Source organism: Melospiza melodia, chromosome 6, assembly GCF_035770615.1.
Source record: "Melospiza melodia melodia isolate bMelMel2 chromosome 6, bMelMel2.pri, whole genome shotgun sequence".
Lineage (NCBI taxonomy): Eukaryota > Metazoa > Chordata > Aves > Passeriformes > Passerellidae > Melospiza > Melospiza melodia.
In genome coordinates, this window is record NC_086199.1 from 69,945,953 (window position 1) to 69,965,301 (window position 19,349).

The following is a 19,349-nucleotide window of genomic DNA, read 5'->3' on the forward strand; positions in this document are numbered from 1 at the left end:
TACACCTGTGGTTAGCAGATAATTCATTTGGTTCTGGCATCTTCCTGGAAAAGAATTTTGGAACTATCATGCAAAGCTTGAATTTCCTGTTGATGAATCTTGTAGGAAGAGGAAGTTAAAGATTATCTATAACAGATCACACCCATTTCCCCAAAGTGGCAGCTGAGCTCGCCTAACCCAGTAAAGGTTTTGCCCTGTAGGCAAAATCTGGGTCACAGAGCCCACAGGCCAGCTGTGCAGTGGGATAGCAGCTGAGTTGTGGTTAGCCTCCAGCTCTGGGTGGCACTCCCACAGCCCTGCCTGGAGCTTGGGGCCATTTCTGCTTTAGTTTACTTTCCATCCCACTTCCCATCCCCTGTGTCCTTGTGGCTGTTTTGCTTGGCACTAAGCACCGAGGCAGGTGCAAGTATGTGGCAATCCTGCACAGAGACCCGCCAGTGCTGTTAAAATGTCCTGCACTGCCTCTGCTCTGCTCTGTTTGCAGGTCCAGCCCAAGGCCACAGCTGTGAGGCTGTGCAGCCCAGCTCTGCTGTCTCCTGCAGGCTCCCCCAGCTGCAGTGCAGGCTCTGCGTGAACTGGAGCTGCCTTGGCTGCATTTGTGAGCTGCTGGCATTATGCTTAGGGACAGCAGGCTGCTGAAATCCCTTCTGCTTGCCAAGGAAGCTGGTGTTGCAGTTTAAATGGGCTTGAACACTCCACTCAGACCCATAGGTGACCATTTCTAGGGTAGCTGCACTGAGACCAGCTGCTGACAGATCATGGGGCTGAACGTGAGACAAAGCCAGTGCCACAAACCCCATCCTCACCCATGGAAATGAGGTTGAAAAATACCCACTGCGGGCTGGCAGCAAAGGTTGTGCAAAATAAACAAGAATACTAAGATGGCATGATACAAGGCAAAGTGTCTTCAAAGGGACCTTGCAACAAAACAAAACAAACAAAAACAAACAAACAAACAAACAAAAAAACCCCAAAACAAAAAAAAACTTGTAACCATGTGATAAAGCCCTGCCCAGGTCCAGGCTACAAGGAGCTGAAAAACTCAGAGCTGCAAGGGAGTGACACTTTACCAAGCTACCTAGGTTCTTAGCAGATCAAAGAGGATTAATATGAGATGATGAACAAATCCTTACTGAAAGGGAGGGGAAGGGGGGGTGAAGTAGGTTCTGTAACTGGAAGAAACTGGTTAGTTATCTTTAGAACATCTTGACTAAGCAACATGGCTCCAGGGAACTTTTCCAAACTAAATTTCAGGCCAAATCACCTCAGCTGCTTCCAGCACATCTATTTTGTGGCCATGTCCTGCTTTCCATCATTCAGTAACCCTGAACCCTTGCAGAGGTTTCTGGTTTGTCAGTCTCTCAGCTTAAGGCAATTACAGCTGCAGCTTGAGACAGCTCAACAGGCAGTGTAGTGGTGCTCAACACTTCTTCCCCCTTAGAGTGGGGATCCATAAGCTCTCCAGCTTCAGCACTTTCACTGGGTACTAATTACACATCCTGTGGTCCCTTCCTTCCTGCATTTCCCTTCTGTCCAAGGAGCTGGAAGTCTTCTTCCAGGTCCTCCACTCTCCCCCTTTGACTTTACCTCCTTCCTGAATCTATTGTTCCTGCTTCCAGCAGAAGGCTGACACTGAAACAGTCACTGCCCCCAGCTGTAACCACAGTAGTCCTTTCTCTCAGACTCTCTTCAGGGCTTCACCACAGACAGTGCCAGACAGTTCCTAAGGAATGCTGCATCCATAATTCTATGGATGTTTGTTTCACCAGTGGCTCTGCATCCCCTCTACACCTTGCAGCCACCTATGGAGCTGAAGTACTGCTACCTACTCCCCCTGCACCCAAATCCTTCAGTCCTGGTGACCTGTTAGACAGTGGTGATTCCACTCTGAAAATCCTTTGTTTTCAAAAGAGCTTTCTCATTTTGCCTTGCTTATTACCTTGTCTTCTGGTCAGCTCTGCTTGCCTTTCTTTCATGGGTCAGTCTTGTGCCTAAGGCACACTCCCAATGCTTGCAGGGGCTGCAGGCAGCTAGTCCCTGTACTAAAGGGATTCAGTTTATTTAGAAAATTCCTGAGTGGGCTGATCTGCAGGGAAGAGAGATTACACACCTACTGGAAAATTTGGAAGAGTCATGTCTGACAGGTGGACAGCCCTGCTGGTTCTGACCTCAGGCAACTTAGTGCCTGTGCTGTCAACTGCCCTTGAAAGAAGAGAGCTCAGGGTCTACTCATTTCTCAGTTTTTCACCTTGCTTCCATGTGGTGTGATGTGTGTGTCTTCCATCACTTGAGTGATTGTCCCCTGCCAAACATCCTGCTTCCAGCAGGGACACCTGTAACATCTCCAAACAGACCACCACAGCAAGATCTAAAACTAGTCCTCAGATCCAGGAAACCCCAGGCCACATCAGCTAGCATACCCCTACTTTGGGGCATTTCTAAAGCTCCCTAGGTCCAAAGCACCTGCCAGGCCAGAGGTAATATTACCAAACATTTGCGAATCAACATTTAATTGTAATATTGGAAATGGAGTAACAAAAGCCTGAAGATACTCATGTATATACACACAGACATTCACTTAACAACTACTCAGGAGCAGCACACTCCTGCCCTGGCCCTACACTCCCATCACCCTTTCTGTCAAACTGCAGCAGCTTTTCTGGCAGCCCAGCAAGGCTGTCTGGCACAGCAGAAAAGGACAGTCCTCTCTTCTCCCTTTCAAGACTTCCTAGCCCTTGCCTTACTTATTCAGTGCTTGCACAAGCCCAAGAGGAGCTTGGCAGTGCAATGACAATCACTGAGCAGGGCTCAGTACACAGCTCAACCCACAGCTGCCCCTTCCCAGAGTGGGTGCAAGGGACAGCACGTGCAGCAGGACCAGCCTTTTGGCTGCAACACAACCCCAAATCACAGCAAGCCATCCATGACTACACTTCTCACTATTACCCATCTGTTGTGTTCCTTAAATTATGTGTTCCTTCAACCTTTGCTGGCTTTTCTCCAAACCTCAACATTTGCAAGACTGCAGTAAAATTGTGTAAGTTGTGAACTTTATTCACTGTACACATACTGTTTAGCTCCTTATCCTAGATCTTGCTAGTAGCATTGCATGGAGCCAGTGAGTGACATGACTGCCTGCCTTGGTGCTATACTTTTTCCTATGGAGGCAGCTACTAATTACACCCAGTCCAGCACACTGGCAGCCTGGTCAGCCACAACCCTCAGCCAGCTGCTTCCCTTGCATCAATCCAAGTGAATACATGGCAGGGCACTCAGCTGACTTGACAGAAACCTAACGTAACCCAAGGAAAAGTTTTCCATATGATCCCTGAAACCACAGATAATTAGGAGCATCCTCTTACACATTGTCCCTTTCAGCTGGGAAGGAGCATACCTGCTGAGAACCTGTCCCTTGTTGTAGTGAGGAGGATGCTTTCTACTCAATTTTCCTCTCCTCCATTTGTGGCTGTGTTTGCTCCTTCCACTACTGAAAATAGCCAGGCTGCCCTGAAACACTGAGCAGAGATTTCTCCCAGAGTTACTGGCTATCCCCAAGGGAAATCACATGGATTAGTTAGTGTCTGTGAACTGCTTAGTAAAAGAGGAGGAAAAGAAATTGAAAAAAAATTGAAAAAAAAATATGTGTAAGGAATTGCTTCTTTGCCCAAGGCATCATTGTAGATTTCTGGTACCCCACCACCCAACATTGTGAACTACAGGAAACTACATCTCCTTGTTACTTTTTGGGTAGTTGTTTACTGAATTTGCCAGCTCCTTTCCCAAAACTTCTCATTCAACAAAAGTGTGAGACGCCAATGGGTCTGAATAGGAGAGGAGGACTCAGCCACCTCATGTCTCTCCTGCACAGCTCTATCACCCAGGTTCTTTGCTGGGCAGTGAGAAAAGAGCAGGGTCCCTTTTTCCCTCTACCACCCTGCTTTTGGACAGACTCACAGAGAAGCACTTCTTACCTTTGGGTCAGGCCTGAAAGTTCAGGGCATGTTTTATCCCTGTCACATCACTTCCCTCCTGAATCTCTCCAGCTCTTTCACAGTAACCTCATGCCCTCAGATTACCAGACTTCTGTATGAAAATGTGTCCCTGGTGGTATGGCAGACTCCCAAGATCATGCCTGGTCATCATCCTTTGCTTTCTTTTGCTGCCTTGGATAATGCTGGGAACTATCTTTTATTGGCAGAGGTGGATAACAGAAGGGGATCTCTGATTAGAAGGCTACATCAGGGTCTGGTGTCACAGAAGTCAGGAGGAAAGAGGTAGATGTCAGTTGGGATGTAGATGGATAGGGAAGCTGAGAGCCAAAGAACAGGCTGCCAGCTTGGAGCTCAGAAATTCAGCACTAAAGCACATCAGATGCAAAAAAAAAACAGATGCAGGAAATAGCAAGAACAGTGCAGTGACAGCACTCATTCTCAGGGAACAGTCAGCAGCAGGAGGTCTTTCCTGTACTGACAAAGGCAACAAAATACTGATTATTTCTCAGACCAGCAGCATGCTCTCCCTGCTGCTTTTATGCAAAACTGATGGACAGGATCAGCAGCCTTGCCAGGATCTGGAGCAACCAGCATGGGTTTGAAGGCCTGCAAGAGACCCTGCTGAGGTAGAGAAGCTGAAGCAACCCTGCTGTAGCAAGCATTCTGAGGGCACAATGCAGTGAACAGAAACTGTGCTTCCTCCATGGAGGAGAGGAGCTGGCACTGTATCTCCCCAGGTCTCCTGGCACAGACCAGCAGAGACAAAGTGTGACACTGACCTACTGGCCTCTGAGGCTGCTTGGCTCCTCCTGAGCATGTGCCATTTCTCTCTGTCATGATTTAACCCTGCATCCAAGCATCACACAGCTCATTCCACCCACCCCACACCACCCACTGGGATGGTGAGAACTGGAAAAAGATAAAATTGGTGGGTGGAGATAAGAACAGTTTATTAAATGAAATAAAGTAAAATATAATAATAACAGGAAAAAAGGAATTAAACCCAAGAAAAACAAGCGATGCACAATACAATTGCTCATCGCCTGCTGACTGATGCCCATCCCATTCCCAAACACAAGAAAGAAACAAGCAGAGGAGGGGAGCAGCACCACATAACTGATGATGACAGGGCAGGAGCAAGCAACTCAGGTTGAGGCAGCTCCAGCCAACACGAACACAAACACTCCCAATGCACTCCCTCATGTGAACTTCCTCCTTTACACAAGCTGCAGCTTACACAACCTGGCACCAGAGACTCCCTCTCCTGCCCTTGCACAGCTTCACTGGTCAGGGCCCTGGATGCACTGACAGACCTTCACTGTCCCGAGCAGCCTCCCCTGCAGCTCTGCCCACAGCCCCTGCCCATGGGGTTTGGGGAGGGTGTGTTTGCATTTAAGCTCAGCCCAGAGTTCCCAGGCCCTGTCTGAGCTACGTTAGAGCAGTAGCAGTCTCTGGCTGTGCTTTGGTGATCTTAACCTGTAGGCTGGTTCATCAGCCTGACCTCAGGCTTGCCTTGCCTTATCACCACAGACACACCTGGCAATCACTGGGCCTGATCCTGACCCAGTTTGACTGCAAGCTACCTCATCACCATGAGCTTGGCCAGCTATCTCAATTCTTGGTGAAATCCAGGCTATGCCAGGCCTGCCCAGCTCTCTGTGGTCAGGTACTGTGGGAATGGGCCCTGGCTGCTGGCCTCAGGAACAGCCCCTCACAGTTCTCCTTGTCCTGGTGTGCAGCCAGCCCTTACATCAGCTCTCCTGGTATGACTGCCAGGACAGCTGCACCATGAATGGCATCAGGGAACTCAGCTTGTTTAAAAATAGCTGTGAGGAAAATGCTATCAGTTACTTTTACCTGCATTGCTTCCCCAGCACATCCCAGAAATGGCATACAGGCACCATTAAGGTAGCAGAATAAAAGCAACAGAAACCAGGGAGTACTGAAGATAGCTGCCAAGAATGAGTTCTGTCAGGCTAGATCAGGCTTCACTATCCAGCTCAGAAACTCATCTCAGAGCAGCTTCAATCAGATGTGTCAGCCACAAGCCTCTCATCTTACTGCATGTGCCTACCATATCAGGTCTCACTGCGAACATACAGTTGAAGCTTTGCTGATTCCCAGAACACAAGACCCTGCTAAACCTGCAAGGGTTTTTCTGCAGGGCTTTTTTTTTTCCCGTTAAAAATTCTGTTGCTCCTGATTGCATCTCTATGTCCCAATACTTTATGTATCTTCCTAAGATCATGGGTCCTAGGTTCCCATTGCCAGGAATTCTATTGTCTACCTTAACGTCTGTGGAAATGAGTGAAGAAAGCCTTTAAGTTTAAACTAAAAGTTGTCTTGTCCAGATATTAGTACATTTAGGAGTTTCTTTTAGTGACAAGATGGTGCTGCAGAGCAACCTCTTTTCAGAGGTAAAGAAATCCCAATGCATTCCATCTCTGTAGTACCATGCTACTGATTAACTTTTGTTGTTGTTCTCATCCTCCTGAACCTCTCATTGCTCTGCAGTCACTTGTTTTCTTTTTTTTTCTTTTTTTGCTAAAACATGAAGTGGACTATATGCACTTCTAGCTCACAGCACAACCATATTTTTTCTATTTTTCTTACATTATAACTGAATGACTTTCTAGCCAATACCCTACTGTTTCTAGGCAGGTAACACAGCAGTATTAAGGGCCCTGACATAATTTTTGCTCTGAAGTAGCAACTTCCCTACCTTGATTACTGGCTCATGATTCCTTGATTACTGCATAGCCAAGTAAGAGCTTCTCGAGAAGTCTCCCCTGATTAAATCAGGGCTATGAAGATGGAGAAGAGCCTGAAGGGGAAGCCATACCAGGTGTGGATGAAGTCACTTGGTCTTTCAGCCTGGAGGAAACTGAAGGGACCTCATCCCTCATCATGGTCTTCAATATCCTCACAAGGGGAAGCACAGGGGCAGGTACTGATCCCTTCTCTTTAATGACCACTATCAGGCCTAGAGTTGTCAGTGAAGACTTAGGTTTGATATGAGAAGAGTTCCTCACCCAGAGGGTGTTTGGACACTGGACCAGGCTGCCCAGGGAAGTGGTCACAGCACAAGCTTGGCAGAGCTCAAGAAGTGTTATTACAATGTTCTCAGGCACATGGCATGACTCTTAGGGATATCCTGTGCAGGGCCAGGAGTTGGACTCGGTGATCTATGTGGGTGCCTTCCAACTCAGGACATTCTGTGGTTCTCTAAATCATTTCCAAATCCCCGTTCGCTGTGCCCGGTGCCCTGAGGCTGGCTGCCGGAGCAGGTGATGCTGCAGACGCTCGGAGATGACCCACGGCAGGCACGGCCCCGTTGCTATTCTAAAGCTCCCCTGTCTCGGTCCGGGCCCGCAGCGGCCCCCAAAGCACAGTCCTGGGGCACAGCCAGCAGGGCTCCCCGGCAGCGCTGGGACTGCCGAAAGCGCTCCGAGCTCACGGGGCTCTCGGGGCGGGCAGAGCGATGCCATGATCCCCACGAGGCGTGCAGCTGCCAGCTGGCGCAGCGGCTGGGGGGACCCGGAGCTGGCGCTGCCCCACACCCCGGGAGCGGAGGGAAGGAGGGACCTCGCTCTCCTCTCGCCCTTCACACCCACGGACGCGCCGGGGGGGCCGGCCCAGCACGGCTCTACCGCGGCCGCGGCGCCGATTGGGCCCGGCCGGCTGCCGTCGCCGCGGGGGTGTCTGGGAAGGAGAGATCATGGCGGCGGAGCCGAGCAAGACGGAGATCCAGACCCTCTTCAAGCGGCTTCGGGCAGCGCCGGCCAACAAGGTAGCGGGGAGTGGCCGGGATCTGCCGGACTGTCTGTGCCGGGCTGTTGCTCTGCGGCTGCGGCCTGCGCTCCGACTGGGCCCCGTTGGGCTGTGGGCCGCGCTGCGGCGGCTGTTGGGGCGGCCGGGCAGGGGCCCTTGGGAAGCGCCCGGGCAGAGCGGCCGCGGCCGCCGAGCTGTGGCAGGGGGTGGCGGAGCGGCAGAGAAGTCGCTTCAACCTGGCTGTCCCTCTACCTTCGCTTTAGTCGTGCTTCGACTGCGGCGCCAAGAACCCGAGCTGGGCCAGTATCACCTACGGGGTCTTCCTGTGCATCGACTGCTCCGGCGTCCACAGGTCCCTGGGCGTACACCTCAGCTTCATCAGGTGCGTGGGGAGCGCTGCCGTCGGCTCGCCTGGAGCGGCCACCCCGCCCCGCGTGGGGGCACGCCGGGATCGGGAGGGAAGCCTTATCCCGAGCCATCTCCTCGGGGGTTACGAGGCTTGCGTGCGGGAGGTTCTGGGTCACTCAGCACTTCCAAAATGGAGTTTTCAAAGCACCTCAAGTGGAACGTCGACATGTTGCTTTCGCTACCCTTGCAGAAACGCTATTTGGACTGGCATTTTAGGGAGAGAGACGCGAGTGTGGTGCTTGAATCTCGCCAGTAAGGCAGCAGAGTGGTGTACATAATTTTTCGTTATGCTGAGTAAGGCAAAAGGAGGAATATTGTTTAATCTTTTTGGTATCAGCCAAATGGGGAAGATGGTGTTGGCTTTTTAGCCTACTTCTTGTTTTCAGTACTTGCAAAAATTAGCGTTTTAAGTTAAGAGAACTGTGACCTTTACTTGTTAGGAGAGAAGTTGAGTAAGTGGTATGAGACACTCTGTGTCCCTTAGCTTTACTTGGACGTAGTCTCGGTTGCTTTGTCACGTGTTTTGGCCTAACCTGAGGGACGGGCTGAATATGAGTCTCTCGTGTTGTGGCGAGATCACATGTAGAACGAAAGTTCTTGGCTGTGCTTTCCTGGCTCAAGCTCTGCCCTCTAAACAAGCAGTACAAGGGAGAGATCCTCAAAATTTGGATAAAAGCTGATCTTTTTCCTCACTTTAAAAGTTGAAATTAATTTTTTGGAGGAGCAAAGAAATTCCCGAGATGTTCTTTCCACTTTTGCCTCCTGCACTTTGGAATAGTAGTGAGATATCTCACCATTTTAGGCCAGAACTCAATTTTGCATTTGGTTTGCCTGGTCTTTATTAATAGAAATAATTGGTTCTCACACAGGTCCACAGAGTTGGATTCTAACTGGAACTGGTTCCAGCTGAGGTGTATGCAAGTGGGCAGTAATGCCAACGCGGTGAGGAGCCTCTGTAGGCATTTTGCTTGCTTTCCCTCTTGCTAATCCACATCCTCTGTTTCTTGGGGCTTTTTTTCCTTTGTGTGGCTTTCTTGGTACCAGTCTGACCTGAAATGTGTAATGAAGGGGGGAATTTGTCAAGTGTGCTTGGACATCTGACTGTGACCTTTGCATGTGTTGTTTTCAGATGTCTCATTTTTTTGCACCTCATTTAAATGAGAGGCATAGCCTTCTTAAATGATGGAAGTTAACAACACTGATCCCTTTGAAAGCTCATGCTCAGCTTTGTGACTCAGAATCATCTCTCTGTAGAGCAGGAGGATGATTTTCATATGCCCCTGGAGTGAGATTCCTTGTAGAAAGCTGATCAATGAATGGTTAGTTTATGCTGTGTTCTCAGATTTTCATCCTCTATCTCTGAGAAGTTTTCTTTTTCTGTTGAGTTTGTCTAGTGCTTGCTTGAGTGTGATGTAGCAGTCAGGAGACTGAATATTCCTCTCTTTTCAGACTGCTTTCTTCCGCCAGCACGGCTGTACCACCACAGATGCCAATGCTAAATATAACAGTCGAGCTGCCCAGATGTACAGGGAGAAGATCCGGCAGCTGGCAAGTGCTGCCATGGCCAAGTACGGCACTGAGGTAGGTCTGACAGCTCTGGAGTGCTACATGGGTAGTGCTGGATGCTGACTCTTGGAGGTTACCTTCTTGTTACCCTCTCCTCTCTTTAGTTGCTTATAGATGGACTGAGTGGAGCCCCTGGGCACTCCCCTGAGAAGAGTGATGCTGATTTCTTCATGGAGCACACACAGGTGAGAAGAGCTGGCTAAACCAGGCAGCCTTAATAGCTCTCCAATAGCCAGCTGTTCAGCCAGGAGCAGTCCCACTTAGCTTGGAAGACTCTAAATTGTATAATTAATCAGTAGTAATGTGGAGGAAGTCAGATTCAGTCATCTGCCTGGGACATAGTCACAGATCTGAACAATCCCTGTAATATCCATGTCCTTTGTTTTTGAGACCATCTTTAGTTTCAAGAACTCAAAGCTACCACCTATGCCCTGGGAGATGCTCTGTGTGCTGTGTTAATGCTTAGTTTCTTTGTACAGTTAAAGCAAGGACTAGCAAAGTTATTACTTTGAACTTCTGGTTTAGAAGAAACTTTTCAGTGCGTAGACCCTGGTAAACTGGATTTGGGCAACTGCACCATGCCAGGCAGACTTTCTCAGGTAATGCCAGAATTGGCTGTATGACAAATAGAGACAGTGGAAGTGGAACTGAATTTTTTCCAGGAAAACTCATTCACACTTTCTCCCAGATTTAAACTTGTTTCCTTTCACCTGGGAAATCCTCACATTAGCCAGCTTGTCAAATGATTCTGTCATTCCTCCTGGCCTTACATTCAGCTTAGCTTCCTTTTTGTTGTTTTCGTTTTTGTCCCTGCTAAGGGAATGTGGACTTGTCCATACGTTATGTTCAAGGAAGGCATAGTCTGAAGTTTGGAATAAGTTTCCTTTGGCCTAAAATTGAGTACAGGTCACTAAACCTGTAGTAAATTCAAGATTGTTTGGTTCATTCATCTTCTGGAAGTCACTAGAATGAGTATCTCCTTGCAGTCTTCCAGTACCTGGGATGTAGCAGATGCTAGCCAGAATCCTGCAGAGTCTTCTCCAGAGATGGAAAAAGCAGCAAAGTCACCAGAAGGCAGTGAAGTTTCAAGTGAGTTCTTTACTGAATAATTTTTCCAAGAACCTGCCTTCATTTCCAGGAGAATACAGTTCTGTACCACTGTTGGAAGGGCTGAACTTATCCTTTGGTTCAGGCCTGAAGGAGTGGAAGTTCTGCACACTCTTATGATGTTTAGTTAAATTAGTGGAGACTTCTAAAAACACTGCTCCGTTTGGGCTCAGTTCCCCGCCTTCAGACATTATTCGTCTAAACATTCTTCTCTACCCCTTGAATTTGCTGGGTCTGAAAATGACATAGGACAGAAAAATTTCTAGGGTGAAGGACAAGGAAACCAAGAGCCTGGGGGCATAACTGTAATTTGTAACAGCTTTGTATATTTCCCTGCAGAGTGTTTGCTTTCTTGTACTGTGTTAAGAGCACTGCAGAAGGGATAATTTGCTCTGTGGAGACATAAAGTTGTTTTGCTTGGGAAATTGCATATTTCAAGCTGTAACTGGATTTATGTGTGGGTGGAGAGGAGCTAGGAGAGATGTAGTGCAGCTGTGAACGTACTGGAAAGAAAAGGGTTGAGAATCAATCTGCTGAATGTTCTCTTCTGGTTTTGTGCCCGCAGATCCCAGCCAAGGTCCATCTATTGACTTGTTGAGCACATCTCCTAAGGCTCCTCTAGGTAAGACTCTTCACTCTCAGATCAGTCTTGCTCTTATACCCACTGCTCAGTAGTAAGCTCAGTGAAGTTGGAAACAATGAGCCAGTTTCCAGAATGCCTAAAGAAGCTTATCTCCCTGTTGAGCCAGTACTTAGGATGTTCCTGAAGCCCAAAACCAAGTCACAGTTTTCTGGAGGTTTCCTCCTCATTTGGATAATTGAGTTCAAAGCTGTTGCTTTCCCAAAAGCATGTTTTCCTGGTTTTGAGCTTTGGACAAATCTTGCCACTTGCATATCTAGGACTTGGGTGACCAGGGGCACGTGGCTGTTTTTTTTTTATTTGTTTCCCCACAGAACCTTTGGAGGCAAATGAATTTTTAGTTTTCAAAATAATAGGGATTTGTATCTCATTCTCCCCTGCCATTACTATCCTGACTGCACACAGAACATCTAGCTGGAGCTTCTTCCCTTATTGAGAGCGTGCTCCTAGCCCACAGTGGGTTCATTCTGGGTGGAAAGCCTGTGTCCTCAAGTGTCTATTCATTCCCCATGTTTTACGTCTCTTCCTCAGACATGTCCATGTATCTGTCAGCACAAGGGGCCGCTCCTGCTGGAGGTAACTGGCTAACAGCTGGCCTGCACTGGCTGCTTGTGACAGCTCTGCTTGCCCCTCCTGAGATTCTGCCTTCAATTCTAACTTTAGCTTCCTGTGCTTACAGAGAGAGAACAAGACAAAGCTTATATTGTTGTATTGAGATCTAAACCAGATATGTCGTATCTGTAAAGAGACTGTATTAACATTTCTGTTAAATGTTTCCTGAAATATAAAAATCTCCAAACATAAACCCAAACAACCTTGATTCAAGTGTTAGGAACAGCAAGTTGGAAACAGTTTCAGATAGTGTGAATGTTTTGAATCCCCTTTTTTAAAAAGACTTATAATAAGACTAGAAAATATAAAAGAAAATGTGTCAAGAATAATTTATGGGCTAACAAAAGTCATGTGGCTGTAGAAAGTCAGGAGACACACACACACGCACACAAAATAAAAGCCCAAAAAGGGCAGTAAAAGATTTTGGACTTACCTCTAGGAAGCTGCAAAATGCTTTGGGCAGTCCCTCTCTGCTTTGTTCTTAGACTTCCCCAGACATCTGTTGCTTGGCTGGCCCTTGTCTGGTTTTACAAGTGTGGCATGCCCTCAAGAGTGACAAGTGCAAGGTGTTGGGGAACCTGTTGCTTTTACAGCTTGCTGCACTTTAGGTCCATTTGTTTTTGTACGTTCATGTAAACACAACTTGAGAGTTCTTGCTGCTTTGTCCCTAAGGCATTGGTGAGACTCTGACCTTCACATGCCTCTGAAGCTGCATTTTCTTGAATTTGTGTATGAGATAAACCTACTCTTTCTCTAACTACCCTGATACCTGCTGTGTAACACTCAGAGGAAATATTCACAGTTCTTAATTCAATTATAAGTTGCTCCAGAAATGGACATGCTTCTTTAGGCTACCAGCCTGCAACTGGTGGAGCTTCTACGTGCATCTTTCTTGCCTGGGTGAAATCACCCAGGCTTTTGATGTGAAGATGCATGGTGTGCCCTGGACGCTACTGCAGCTGAACTGTGGTGGATGTTCATGTGGGTTGCTGTCTAATTTTGGCCTCTTAAATTAATTCCCATCTGCTTATTTGCTGCTTCCCTCCTTTTGCAGAACTTAAATCCTCCCTCATTGGAAAGAAGAAGCCGGGAGCTGCCAAGAAAGGGGTATGTCTGAGCTCTTTTATGGAGGGGAGGTCAAGCATGTCTTGCATTTCTGCTGTCCTTTCCCTGATTCTTCCTTTCTGCTTAACAAAGCTGCAGAGATCTGCTTTGGGGAAAGGAGACCTTAAGCAGCCTGTATATTACTGCAAAAAAATTATCATTACTGGTTGTGGTCTGAAGCATATGTGGTTGATCTCTAAGTGCTGGCCACTGATGGATTAACTCTTGGATGACAGGGAGACTGAAAGCCTCACTGGTGCAGCAAGAAGTAGGATTCAGGTTTTCTTCTACAATGAACAATCTAGGATGAAGAATTCACAGGATTTTGTTCTTGTTTTTAAGCTGGGTGCAAAAAAAGGTCTTGGAGCCCAGAAAGTCAGCAGCCAGAGCTTCAGTGAGATTGAGCGGCAAGCCCAGGTGGCAGAACAGCTGAGGGAGCAGCAGGCAGTGGAGTCCAGGAAACAAGCCGAGGAGTCCATGTAAGTGCCTTGTTTGGGATGGGTACCTTCCATACCTAAGGCAGAAGTAGTGTGAGGTTAATGCTGTTCATCCCAGGACCACCAAATGTGACTAGAGAACATAGTGCATGAGAGGAAGAGCAGTAGCTGTATGCCAGTATGGCCCTTGCAGCAGGGCACAGGTTATACTGCTGTATTTTATTCAAATTAGCATTCCTGGAAGAGCGTAGGGAGCAGGTACTTCTGTATTGTGTGTTTCCGTTCACCTTTGGACGGAACTGAAAATGCCAAAGGCTGAACTGGATGGATCATTCTGGATGCAGGGCTGGGGAGAAGACAGACACTGTGATGCTTACAGTAAGGAAATCATGGTTCACCAAAGAAGACTTGAACCCCAGCAGAGGGAGATGGCAAAACGAGCAATAGCTTTTGTGCAAGGATTTTTGGCTGAGCTGCTGTGAAAAGTGGCTGTTTTGAAGGGTGATTGGGGTTACTTAATCACTTGTTCTTCTACAACACGGGCTGCGAGGGAGGGTAATGAGCTGGCACCAACCATGGCTCTTTCCCTTAGAGTCACCTCAATGCGACTGGCTTATCAGGAACTGCAGCTTGATCGGAAGAAGGAAGAGAAGAAACTCCAGAACCTCGAAGGGAAGAAACGTGAACAAGCAGAGAGGCTGGGCATGGGATTGGTATCCAGAAGGTACTTGGCTGTAGATGGCATAGTATAGATAGGTGTCTTGGAAGTACCCTGCTCTGGAAAAGTTTCTTGAAGTCAGTAGTTTGCTCTTGTAATAGATAAAGAGATGAGTTAAAGTGCTCGTATGCTGTTCTCTGAAAAGGCTTTGGGTCCCAGAAGGAATAGCGACTCAGTTCAAAGGTTCTAGTTCTCTTTGGGCTTCTCCACAGATATGTGTGGCCTGTCAGTGTCTAGCACTAGAGCCCTGCTGCTTGACAAGTGTCCCCCTGCAGGATCCTTCCTTTAAGAAGGTAGCTCAAGACGTCTGAAGGAGCATAGATAAGTGGTGAAGGAGGCTGACATCCCCCAATTCTCCCTCAAAACTTATGTTACCTGCCCTGCCTGTGAAGGCCAGATTCAGCTTTGAGGCAGACTGGTTGTAGGGACTGGATGCTGTCAGACCCATCAGCCCTGACTCTGCCTGTTTGTTGTGCAGTTCTGTTTCACACTCGGTGATGTCTGAGATGCAAGTAATTGAACAAGAGACGCCGCTGGTAGCAAAATCTTCCCGCTCCCAACTGGACTTGTTTGAAGATGGTGGTAGCTTCACATCCGGACCCCCCAAGTAAGACTCAGCTTTAGTGTAGTCTTTGCTTATTCCTGAATTTTATGTCTGGCATAAATTACCTATTTTTGATACCTAGGTACAAATACAGTCCCTTCTCATTCGAAGATGCATTTGGCTCACGATGGGAAACGGACTCTTCATGGGGCATGGACAAAGAGGAGGAACCGGAGGTGACCGTTTCCAGCATTCGGCCGGTCTCAGAGAGGTAAAGTGCTTGCCACTGCTAGTGTACCTTGTGCCCTTGTGTAGGGGACAGAGGATAAGTGTCGGAGCTGTGGCACAGATGCTGCTGTAGCAGGAGCCTTGCGCTGTAGAAAATGACTTGCACAGGCACAGACAAGCCCAAGAAAAAAGGCCTGGAGTGAAAAGGCCTCGGACACTTATTTGCCTGTCATGTCTGTAAGTTTATACAGCCTTTGTGGTCTTTGAGTGCTGAGACACCCGCCTGAGATGGGGAGAGGAGAGCCCCAATGCAACTAACACTTAAGGATGACTTGCTTTCCTTTGGTTAGATGAGGTCTGAGACAGAAGTCTTGATTCTTTACCGTGTTGGTGAGCTTAATCTGAGATTCTCCTCTTGTTTCCTCAGACCCACCAGTAGGCGGGAGATTGAGAACAGGCCATCCATGGTGGAATCCAATGAAGCTCGGCAGAAGTTTGCTGGGGCTAAAGCTATCTCTTCAGATATGTTTTTCGGGCGGGAGGCAGATGCTGAGGTAGATGCATTCCGCAGTGCTTACACTGGTACAGCTCTGCCTTTACCTCCTCCTGTTTGCTCAGGTCCTACTTTGTTCCCTTCCTATACAACATTTTTGTTTTGTTTTCTGCTGCAGTATGAAGCCAGATCCCGACTGCAGCAGCTCTCAGGCAGCAGTGCCATCAGCTCCGCAGACCTGTTTGGAGAGGCTGACAATGTGCACTCAGGTTTGTTAGCACTCAGTGGGTCGAGGAAGGGGGCAGCTTTGGAAGGCCCAAACTGGAGGGGATGAGGGTGCTTTCTGGAGCTGGGGGACTCTGGGCTAACTCCTCCTGATTCTTGTAGGTGGTGTGTCTATTGGAAATGTCCTGCCTGCAGCTGACATTGCACAATTCAAGCAAGGAGTGAAATCAGTTGCCGGCAAGATGGCTGTCCTGGCCAATGGGGTGATGAACTCCCTTCAGGTGAGTTGACATTATGGCAACTTGAGAAAGGCTGTTGTCATGTTCAGGGATTTTCACCATAACCTGGCTTCCACTGGAATTATCACTATCTTCTCAAATTATGTGGGAAGTCCCAGGTAGACACTTGTCTCTTGTAGCTGTTGACTGCTGTACAATAGCTGAGCAATTGCAGGGGGCCAGTGAACTTGGCAAGCTTCACCCTCCTGCTGCACAGGACACCTTGTCATGTCAGATGCACCTTCTCCCACAAATTCTAGGCAGAATTCTAGAGTCAAGGTCATTTTACCTTCTGCCTTTGTACAGTGTCCTGTCTAGATAACCTCACACTGCATTAAAATACCAAACCCCCCAGTTTCTTGTTATTTGTCTCTGGATTTTGCACAAAGGTGTTGTAGCAAGGTGTCTCTGTCTGTTTCCTCCCTAGGATCGTTATGGTTCATATTGATGACCCAGGGACTGCAATGGGAAGCCTGCAAGAGGCACTGATGCCACATCTGCCTGGAGTAAACTCTACAGGATTGTCTTATTTGTCTGGGTTGGGTGGGGAGGGGAGAAGGTAAGCGGAGGGGGTCAGGACATGGCTGTGCCCAGGATGCTTTCTGATATCTCTGGATTCCACTCTATTAAAATTCAATGTGCCCTCATACCCACTGCTATCTACTAGCCAGTGGAGACAGGCCTTCTTACAGGGTTAACCTCATTCCTGTAAAAGATATGACAGGAACTCCTGGGCTGCCCTCATCAGTGCTCCCGTCCTTCTTTGGCCCATACCTTAGCTCACCAAGTGACAGAGAAAAGGGGAATGCTATTTTTCTGAACATCATATGACATGACTGTTTTTTGTTCTGATCACTGCTCCCAATCCATGGTGCTGTGGAGTCCTCTGTATTTGCAGGGTTTGCCTTTTGCTGTGATTTAGTCCTTTTTACTGTCTTCTAAACCAACATATATGAATGCGGGGAAAAAAAATCAAATCAAAGATTATTTTTTTAGCTTCTAACTACATCATCAGCAAAAAAAGGCCCAGGTAAAGAAGTAAAGAAATTCACTGGATCCCTGGTTTATTTTGTTGCCCAGATCAAAGTACTGAGCCTCTGACTTAACCATGAGATGCAGCAGTGAGGATGTTTCATCCTGTTTAGTTTAGTCCCTGGTTTTAACAAGAGTGCTTTTCTCTTCCTTGGACTATGGTGTTGAGGACTAGGTAGTAAGAAGAAGGGTGGGAAAGGGCTTGTTACACACTGTTAGCAAAAGAGAGGCTGGGGCTGTTTGTTCTGGAGCCTTCTGTCTGTGACTGGGAAGAGGCTGGCATGGGTTTCACCTCTCCGATCCAGTTGAGGGGCTGCGGCAGCTGTTTAGCTACTTTGTGCTGATGTTTCACTTTGGTGGGGCACAAGGGGGGTAAGGGTTGGGTCTTCCTGACGCAGTTGTGTCAAATGTCACAATACCCACGGCAGGCTGGGGCTGCAGGGAGCAGTGGTGTGGCTGCCCTCTGGCTGCAGGGTGTGGTGGCAGTCCAGGCACTCGGATTGGGCCGGCACCTTCCCCGGCCGAGGGGAGGGGTTCCGGGGCCCTGAAGATGCCGGGGCCCTCCACTGGTCCTGCCCACCTGATACCGCCCCTCTGAGGAGGGGCTGGGGCAGCCCAGAAGACCCAAGACGCAGCAGAGGCCTAACACAGCGTGCTTTATTGCCAGGCTGTCACAGCCACTCACCAAGCTGGGAGAGAATGCACAGAGAATAAATAATTTAACTTACAATAAATAAATAACCCTGCTGGCACCCTGCTACAAGCTTTGAGTTACCAGCCCTGGTGGCCTGTGCTGTAGCACTTTATGACCAGGAGGAGCAAGGTGGCTCCCAAAGCATGAGAAACAGAAGTTCCCCCCAAAATAATGAGTCTGTGCAAGCTGGGGTGCAGGAGCTGGGCTAGACAAAGCGTTTGGGTCTATGGAGGTTTAAACTGCTGAGTTGGTTGCCATTAATGCAATGTGATGCTACTTATTTTTGTAGTTTTAAGGGCTACACTGCTGCTCCAACAATACCAATATTTACAAAAAACCCCAGTTTTATCTCATTTGATGACTGCTTCCTTTTCTCTTAGTGCTTCTGCCCACCTAGCCTCAGTAGGTGCTCTGTATGCTTGCAAGCCATACGACCTGTGGCCAAGGAATTTAACAACCCTATCCCTTTTCTGCAAATCCTCTGAAATTCACTTTTCCAAATGACCATAATATGCTGTTAGAGGGATGGGGAGACCTCACAGAAGGGCACTTAGTACAGCAGTGGAGCCAGGCCAGCACCATGCAGTACTTACTGCAATCTAGCTTATTTGCTGTATTTGCTTTGGCAAGTCTTGGACGCATGGAGCAGAAAGCACAAAGCAGAGACAGGTTGCATGGCAATATCTAAGTGTCCCTTTTTTAGGAACTTCAGGAATTTCCTTACCTTTGATCATCTGCAGATGCAGCTTTACTGGGAATAATAATGGAACACAAGTGCAGAGCTGCTGCTGGCAATTTAACCATTCTGTTATCTGGGCCAAATCTGAGCAGAGCTACACAACAGATCACTGGCAAGCGGCCTGTACTAGCACTCCCGCGGCTTCAGCACCTGCTGAACTGCGGAACTGGGAGGGAGCGCCCCGGTGAGAGCAAACCCGGCTGGTTCCGAGCGGTGGCAGAGCTGGCGGCTGCTGGCTTGTCTTGCCTGCCAGCAGGGGGAAGCATAACTCTGTAGCTGTAAATGGCTTCTGCAGAGGCACTATTCCTGCATGGATTTGGAGCTGAGAAAAAGGCAAGTTGTTCCTGGGAAGAGATGAACCCAGCACTGGGGATTAGCACAGCAACACACACTGCTGATGTAGACAGAACCCACTGTTAAAGCAGATGCTCTGGGAGGAGGTGCTGTTCCTCCAGTGGCTTCTGGAGAAGCCCAAGATGGGAATGGTCCCCACCCTCACAAACTTCAATTTTCAGAGGAGTCTGTCTCTTCATTGGAGCCTTCACTTTCAGCATCCATTTTTCGACGATGGTGTAGAGGTTTCCAAGGTGAGTTAATTCGGGGTGAATTACGAGCTGGCATATTTGCTGTGTCTGCACTGGAGCTGGCAGGACCAGAGACAGAAAGCCCTGAAACCTGAGCTACCCTGAAAGAGAAAAGACATATGCTAAGCAGCATGTTGCAAAAGCTTCTACTGCAGCACTCTTGGAGTGAACTCTGGG

The 19,349-nt window shown here is 48.2% G+C and overlaps 2 protein-coding genes across 3 annotated transcripts in view; one reads left to right on the forward strand and one right to left on the reverse strand.

The window, feature by feature from the left end:
• Nucleotides 1-7,659: 7,659 nt before the first annotated feature.
• Nucleotides 7,660-17,179, forward strand: ARFGAP2 (ADP ribosylation factor GTPase activating protein 2). 2 transcript variants are annotated; one of them, XM_063158930.1, is made up of 17 exons: nt 7,660-7,782; nt 8,027-8,145; nt 9,041-9,113; nt 9,621-9,752; nt 9,842-9,922; nt 10,724-10,826; nt 11,410-11,466; nt 12,016-12,060; nt 13,151-13,203; nt 13,543-13,679; nt 14,230-14,361; nt 14,834-14,962; nt 15,042-15,170; nt 15,555-15,681; nt 15,799-15,889; nt 16,008-16,126; nt 16,551-17,179. In XM_063158930.1, exons 1-17 carry the CDS (start codon nt 7,711-7,713, stop codon nt 16,569-16,571), a joined length of 1,620 nt encoding a protein of 539 aa, XP_063015000.1. In that variant the 5' UTR covers nt 7,660-7,710; the 3' UTR covers nt 16,572-17,179. The 2 variants fall into 2 exon arrangements, with proteins under 2 accessions (XP_063015000.1, XP_063015001.1); XM_063158931.1 differs by lacking the exon at nt 12,016-12,060.
• A 615-nt stretch (nt 17,180-17,794) lies between these two features.
• The window catches only part of CSTPP1 (centriolar satellite-associated tubulin polyglutamylase complex regulator 1), a 79,246-nt gene continuing 77,691 nt past the window's right edge, over nt 17,795-19,349 (reverse strand). The window contains exon 9 of the mRNA XM_063158950.1: nt 17,795-19,273. Coding sequence (XP_063015020.1) covers nt 19,093-19,273 — 181 coding nt within the window. The 3' untranslated portion in view covers nt 17,795-19,092. The remainder of the gene's footprint in view (nt 19,274-19,349) is intronic.